Genomic DNA, 8,347 nt, shown 5'->3' with positions numbered 1-8,347 from the left:
ATACCAGAAGTTATCAGACTGGCTGTGTTACAACCCAGCCTTAGTTGAAACACGGTCTGTGAGAAACAGTCCATTCTTTATATACCAGAAGTTATCAGACTGGCTGTGTTACAACCCAGCCTTAGTTGAAACACGGTCTGTGAGAAACAGTCCATTCTTTATATACCAGAAGTTATCAGACTGGCTGTGTTACAACCCAGCCTTAGTTGAAACATGGTCAGTGAGAATCAGTCCATTCTTTATATACCAGAGGTTATCAGACTGGCTGTGTTACAACCCGGCCTTAGTTGAAACATGGTCTGTGAGAATCAGTCCATTCTTTATATACCAGAGGTTATCAGACTGGCTGTGTTACAACCCGGCCTTAGTTGAAACACGGTCTGTGAGAATCAGTCCATTCTTTATATACCAGAGGTTAACAGACTGGCTGTGTTATAACAAACAGTCTCAGTTGACATATGAAGTTTTCAACATCCAGTGTTATATAACTGAATCTATATTTGTATCAAATGAAAGAGAATTAGTAAATTTTATCATTAATAAGTTCGTGAATGAAAAAACCCATTTTATAAACAATATGGGTTCAGGTTAATGCTCAACAAAATTATCACTATAAACATTTTAAGCACAAAGTAATGGAACTGTGTATCTGTTTCTGTTTAACAGTCTGAGAAACACTAGTGTAGCTCAGAGTAACGTTAATGGGGACTATATAATGTTCCATAACATTACAGACGTTTAGTAACATTGAAAGCCATTGCTGTTGGATGCTGTGATTATGTTAAATGAATACTGTTTTTTTTAATAACTGTAGGTTTCGTAGGAGCTGCTAGTCCAACGGGATCTGTCAGGATGCGAAAAATGACTAGTAAAAAGAACGTTCTGGCAACCAGTAGTACTCCTGTTCCGAGCACACCACCACTCCAGACAGGTTTGTGGAAATTCATATTTGAGCACGTTACTTTTAGGTACCTTAAACTGCTTTATTTCTTTTGGTAGCATTTGATTTTATTCTTGATAAACATCTGAAGTAAAATAATAAAGCAATTAGATTACTCTTAGGGCCAGGCCAGCCTGAAGATCCGAAAGTCCATGACTCATGACCCGTTGTAATCATCTTCACGCTCTGGAGTCGTGAGTGCGTTATAACCTATAATAGAGGTAGTTAAATCCCATTATTCAATTAGAGTAGCCCAAGATTGGGCGATGTGTAAAATAGATGCATTGTCTTCCCTTTAGACTGAGCCAAGTGTACTGGACTGTGGATCCATGGTTCTTGACTCGTTACTTTAAGAAAAAAATTAATAATATTTCGGAATTTGAGGTCTTGTGTGCGTTATAGGAGTGACGGTAAAATTATTTGATTAGAATAGCCCACGAGTTTGAGGAGGGTGATGTTGATCAGCTGCCTTCTCTCTACTCTATCAGATAGTCTTCGAGCAGCTTTGTATTAAATTCAACAAACAACAACAACAACCTCTCTAGGCTATCTGTGGAAAATTGTGGGCAGTTAATGCAGAAAACCCTTATGTAATTTGTCGCAAATAACCGAGACAAACGAAACCGATATTATTACTATCCGAAATGAAATGTCCATAGTTTTTATATAAAAATTCCTGTTTTTTTTCTTTTTCTTGGAGCTCAGTCTTATTAGTTATCATTTCGCAGAAACCAAGAGTGACTCTTCAGCAAGAAGGCCGAATGTAAGTGCCTCCTGCTACCAGGTGTCGTCCTTAAACGAGAACACGGCCAAGCGGCTTTGCAAGAGGCATCCATTGGCTTTGATTGCATATCCTATCGTGATCGTTGTTTCAAGTCTAGACTTGTTTCTGACAAGTCCTATTTTAGTGATCATAATTGTCTCTTTAGAGACACTGATTCAGCTGTAGATTAATAGAACTGACATTATACCGAGGTTTACAGCTTTAATGTGTATTAGAACTGACATTACAACTGACACTATACTAATGAATCTAACTTTAATGTGTATTAGTAAAACTGACACTGTACTAATGAATCTAACTTTAATGTGTGTTAGTAGGACTAATATTATATCAAGGGTTCTAATTTTAAAGTGTTTGAGTAGAACTAATATTATATCGAAGGTTCTAATATTAAAGTGTTTGAGTAGAACTAATATTATATCGAAGGTTCTAATATTAAAGTGTTTGAGTAGAACTAATATTATATCGAAGGTTCTAATTTTAAAGTGTTTGAGTAGAACTAATATCATATCGAAGGTTCTAATTTTAATGTGTTTGAGTAGAACTAATATTATATTGAAGGTTCTAATTTTAAAGTGTTTGAGTAGAACTAATATTATATCGAAGGTTCTAATTTTAAAGTGTTAGGAGAACTAATATTATATCGAAGGTTCTAATTTTAAAGTGTGTTAGTAGAACTAATATTATATCGAAGGTTTTAGTTTTAAAGTGTTTGAGTAGAACTAATATTATATCGAAGGTTTTAGTTTTAATGTGTTTGAGTAGAACTAATATTATATCGAAGGTTCTAATTTTAAAGTGTGTTAGTAGAACTAATATTATATCGAAGGTTCTATTTTTAAAGTGTTTGAGTAGAACTAATATTATATCGAAGGTTCTAATTTTAATGTGTTTGAGTAGAACTAATATTATATCGAAGGTTCTAATTTTAATGTGTTTGAGTAGAAATAACGCTATGCCGAGGGTTATAGTAAGATCCATCAAAATTTTCAATGATTCTTAACTATCGCTCCACTCACTGTGAAAATCAGCTGATGAGAACATACCCCGCTGCCATGAGAATCGACTCTTCCAACTTTAATCCTGTTATCTTCTGGGCCTTTGGACTACAAATGGTTGCACTCAATTACCAGACTGAAGGTAAGTTTTTTGGACCAGAAATGGTTGCATTCAACCTAAAGTGCAGAGAACTTCAAATCATTGTTATGAATAATTTGTTCTGTTTTATGATATGGGAAATTATTATGGTTTTATTGTAATTTACTTTCATCTGTCAGGAATACCCATAAAAGGGCTGATTTCTTTTATGTGACAGATGTTTTGTAATACTAAGCCTAGAAATTACGTAAGCTTTTCATTGAAAAACGAATTAATTAGTTTAAATATACAAACATCCCATAATGAAATAAAGCTAAGTCTTTTAATTCGCGTAAAATCATCGAAATTTTTTTATAAGGCAGTTGTTGACTACCTTTTTTTTTCCGACACAGATTCAGCATTGCACGTGAACACCGCCATGTTTGAACAAAATGGCCGTTGTGGTTACGTACTGAAGCCATCAGTCATGTGGGACCGGGGTCACATGATGTACGGAAGGTTCAATCCTTGGGATAAAGAGTTTGACGGACTTCACGTTATCAACCTCAATATCACTGTGAGTATTGTTTATCAACCTCAATATCACTGGGAGTATTGTTTATCAACCTCATTATCACTGTGAGTATTGTTTATCAACCTCAATATCACTGTGAGTATTGTTTATCAACCTCAATATCACTGTGAGTATTGTTTATCAACCTCATTATCACTGTGAGTATTATTTAACAACCTCAATATCACTGTGAGTATTGTTTATCAACCTCAATATCACTGTGAGTATTGTTTATCAACCTCAATATCACTGGGAGTATTGTTTATCAACCTCATTATCACTGTATTGTTTATCAACCTCAATATCACTGTGAGTATTGTTTATCAACCTCATTATCACTGTAAGTATTGTTTATCAACCTCATTATCACTGTAAGTATTGTTTATCAACCTCAATATCACTGTAAGTATTGTTTATCAACCTCAATATCACTGTGAGTATTGTTTATCAACCTCATTATCACTGTGAGTATTGTTTATCAACCTCAATATCACTGTAAGTATTGTTTATCAACCTCAATATCACTGTGAGTATTGTTTATCAACCTCAATATCACTGTGAGTATTGTTTATCAACCTCAATATCACTGTGAGTATTGTTTATCAACCTCAATATCACTGTAAGTATTGTTTATCAACCTCAATATCACTGTAAGTATTGTTTATCAACCTCAATATCATTGTGAATATTGTTTATCAACCTCAATATCACTGGGAGTATTGTTTATCAACCTCAATATCACTGTGAGTAATGTTTATCAACCTCAATATCACTGTGAATATTGTTTATCAACCTCAATATCACTGTTAGTATTGTTTATCAAACTCATTATCACTGTGAGTATTGTTTATCATACACCACTCAATAACATTTACCTTTAAGGCATTGCTACAAATGAAAAACCTCATTGATGTTTTCCGTCATACTATGATGTATTTGAAGACAGTTTTCGTGTTCAGAACGCTTCAAAAGGCAGATTTCCTGACAAAGGAAAAAACGTTTTTTTTTTTCCTTCGCAGGTTATTTCAGGCCAGTACGTTTGTCCAAGCACTTACACAGGAAGTCCTCAAGTAGAAGTGGAAGTCATTGGGATTCCAGTTGATGCGAGTAGACAGAAAACAAAACTTGTACAGAGAAATTCTCTTAACCCGATATGGAATGATATATTTCATTTTAAGGCGAGTGATTCTATAATCAGATAATGTTTTATAACAGATGTATCAGGTTGTCGTGATCTAAAAGTCTGTTTAGCGTAGATAGCATTAATTAATTACTTTGTGAGTTAATATTTTATTATTATTCAGTGTGTTTTTTTTTTATAATAAAAGCAGACGATTATTGGAAGTTGTGTTTATAATTCATTGATGTTGAGGCTATCGAACGTCGCGTGAAATTTATTGATATAGAGATTTCTAGAAGGCGAGTAGACGATTAAATGATAAATATATAGGTAGTGTGAAACGAGCGGGAACAGCAGACAGACAGAGCAGAAGTTACGGGAAGTAGAAGTTCGGCCAAGGAAAGTTAAACCTAAAGTTAACTGTCGTAGGAGTGAAAGGCCTAACTGTTAATATAGGCCTAACAATTAATATGTTAGAGTAAAACTGACAGTTTTAAAAGAGATAAGACGTATAGTTTATTCCGTCCAAGCGAGTTCTTGCCCCCCAGTGGCACAGCGGTATGTCTGCGGACTTACAACGCTAGAAACCGGGTTTCGATACCCGTGGTGGGCAGAGCACAGATAGCCCATTGTGTAGCTTTGTGCTTAACATAAAAACAAAACAAACCAAGCGAGTTCTAAAGTAACTGAACCAGTCTGAGTGCACTTTGACAAAAGGAACAGACGATATCTGAAGTACGAGGACCAGACGATTACTGGAAGAGCAGTAACGACTGTGGTATCTCACGCTATAATTGTGAAGCGGAATAGTAGTGCGATAGAAATAGAGAAAGGTAGTTTGGCTTGTCAACTGAAATTCTAAAGTAATTGAATAGGCCTAAGTGGACTTTTGACAAGAAGAAGAGAACTATATATATAGTGTCTATGATATACCTATAATATCTATAGTGTAAAGAATTTGTTGTACATACGTTTAACTAGTTCGAACATATATATATATTATATTGAAAACAAGTGGAGTGCATGCCGTTTGTTTATTTTTGAATTTATCACCATTAAGTCACAGACACCTACTATAGAAAAATCCTTAGCTCAACACCCTTATTATTCAACCTACTTATTAAATACTACTATATATGATATTAAGAAGATAAGTCATTATTTTGACACAGATGGTTCTCTACTTTCCAGTTGTGTCCCACAGTTAACAGATGTATCAGGTGGTTCGCTAGCTTCCAGTTGTGTCCCACAGTTAACAGATGTATCAGGTGGTTCTCTAGTTTCCAGTTTTGTCCCACAGTTAACAGATGTATCAGATGGTTCTCTAGTTTCCAGTTGTGTCCCATGATTAACAGATGTATCAGATGGTTCTCTAGTTTCCAGTTGTGTCTCACAGTTAACAGATGTATCAGATGGTTCTTTAGTTTCCAGTTGTGTCCCACGGTTAACAGATGTATCAGATGGTTCTTTAGTTTCCAGTTGTGTCCCACATTTAACGTGATAAGAAAAAAGAGCCAAATATAAAAGGGTAAACCCACTAAAGATTTAATACAAAAGTGGATAAGTTAGCCAAGAAAAGATTGATGTTCTCTGCATGACTGTCCTCTGTTTGTTAAACGATTATTTGTCCTCTATATTAAACTTGTTGGTTGTTAGGAATTTGATTATTTAAGGAATTATCCAATAGGATAATTGAAATCAGAACTTGATTGGGTTACTTGCAGGTCACCTTCAGTGAACTGGCATTTTTAAGGTTTTCTGTGATTGATGTAGGAACGAGCCACGTGACCGCTCAGAGGGTCATACCTCTCAAGTGTTTGAAACAAGGCAAGTGTTTATCAACTCAGTTCTAATAATCATAACACCCTCGCTCTTGTTGCCGTTGGATTGTAATTTTCAAACACCAATTCTTCTTCTTTACCATTGACAGTTACAAACGATAGATTGGTTTTATCACTCACTTTGATATAAGTTCAATAACATTGTATCCGTAATAGATGTTAATCGTGCTTTCCTGGAAAATATGCAAAAATAAAAAGGACACAAAGAAATGAAATGAAGATTTTAAAACGTCATTATAATACAATACTTTGAAAAATAATTTATCATTTCCTTATATTTATTTACTTTGAATAAGCTTGAAATAGTTTGTTATAAGAAGTAATTACCTTTCAAACTCTTCCCGAGCTTTACCAATAGCATCTAATGACACCACTACGTCTTTCCTGGACTTGACTTATTAAAGTAACTAATTACCCTCCGCATCTTTCCTGAACATTAGGGCTGACTTCTAAAAACAACAAATTACCCACTACGCCTATCCTGAACATTAGGCTTGTGTTCTGAAAGCAACTAATTACTCTTTGCACCTTTCCTGAACATTAGGCTTGACTTTTAAAAACAGTAATTACCTACTATGTCTTTCCTGGATATTAGGGCTGACTTCTAAAAGCAACAAATTACCCACTTCAAAAACAGTAATTACCTACTATGTCTTTCCTGGATATTAGGGCTGACTTCTAAAAGCAACAAATTACCCACTAAGCCTTTCCTGAACATTAGGCTTGACTTTTAAAAACAGTAATTACCTACTATGTCTTTCCTGGATATTAGGGCTGACTTCTAAAAGCAACAAATTACCCACTAAGCCTTTCCTGAACATTAGGCTTGACTTTTGGTTTAACTTTACTACGAAAATCAACATATTACCCTCTACGCCTTTCCTAAACGTTAGGCTTAACTTTATTAATAATAAAGATTTACTTTGTTTCATGCCCCACGTGTTATCTGACTTGAACAGAATATACAGAGTTTGATGGAAATAACTGTCTCTGTTAACAAATAAGGTAAACAAGGAAAGAAAATCGTGTGAAAATAACACACCGACTAAACCCGTAACAGATTTACAGTCCTTTTAAAAATGTTTATTGTATAATAAAACGTTATTAGGGTAATTACAAAGTTAGTGTAAATACAATTTAAGATTAATTAATGGGGGTTTTATTAAGCCTTTTTTTCCCCCGCTAAGGATTCAGCATCAGATCCAAAATCCTTCACAAATAAAAGAAACTATCTATTTCTTTTGTAGAGATAAGTTCCGAAGTTCTATTAATGTCACAGCGCATGCGTGTTGATTAAATCTCATCGACGTTGTGTATTTATTATTTATAATTTTTTATAGAAATATCAAATGTTATTGGTATTGAAGTCTGCTGTATCTCGTGTTTAGGGTACCGGCAAGTTCGGCTGAGAAGCCCACAAAACCAACCATTATATCTATCCACTCTCTTCATTCATTCAGTGTGGGAGGAAGAAGGACTCGAACTTCCAGGAAATAAAGAAGAACAGACAGGAAGTGGAAAGAAAATTAAGAATAAAGTTAAAGAAACACTGAGTGCAGAGAGCGGGAAGAACGATTTAAAGGAAGTACGTAACAGAGTTTGTGTGAAAGTTTTTAAACACCAGATGACTTAGTGGGTTGAAATAGTCTGACTACAGGGGAAAACCGAATGTTCGAGTCACTTCAGGCTTAGTTGGTAGTCGTCCTTATAACCTGACTGTTTCCATTTACAAAGATAGCCAGTAATATTTAAAAGTATTTTAACATGATAGTGGCAGTACTAATGTAAATAATTACAATTTCAAACGTGTTAACTTTTTCAGGTCACAAATGTTGGTTCCCTGTTAATTTTTTCAGGTCACAAGTGTTGGTTACGTGTTCATTTTTTCAGGTCACAAGTGTTGATTCCCTGTTAATTTTTTCAGGTCACAAGTGTTGATTACGTGTTAATTTTTTCAGGTCACAAGTGTTGGTTACGTGTTAATTTTTTCAGGTTACAAGTGTTGGTTATA

The 8,347-nt window shown here is 34.7% G+C and overlaps 1 protein-coding gene across 1 annotated transcript; it reads left to right on the top strand.

Annotated features, from left to right (window-relative positions):
- Window positions 1-808: 808 nt before the first annotated feature.
- Window positions 809-8,240, top strand: LOC106475115 (1-phosphatidylinositol 4,5-bisphosphate phosphodiesterase epsilon-1-like). Its single transcript, XM_013935813.2, has 8 exons — window positions 809-931; window positions 1,669-1,789; window positions 2,740-2,864; window positions 3,215-3,378; window positions 4,395-4,553; window positions 6,220-6,322; window positions 7,725-7,921; window positions 8,193-8,240. The coding sequence occupies exons 1-8, from the start codon at window positions 853-855 to the stop codon at window positions 8,238-8,240; spliced, it is 996 nt and encodes a 331-aa protein (XP_013791267.2). The 5' UTR covers window positions 809-852.
- Window positions 8,241-8,347: the final 107 nt, after the last annotated feature.

Source organism: Limulus polyphemus, unplaced genomic scaffold (genome assembly GCF_000517525.1).
Source record: "Limulus polyphemus unplaced genomic scaffold, Limulus_polyphemus-2.1.2 Scaffold8107, whole genome shotgun sequence".
NCBI classification, from domain to species: Eukaryota; Metazoa; Arthropoda; class Merostomata; order Xiphosura; family Limulidae; genus Limulus; species Limulus polyphemus.
This window is presented reverse-complemented; position numbering and strand designations above follow the sequence as displayed.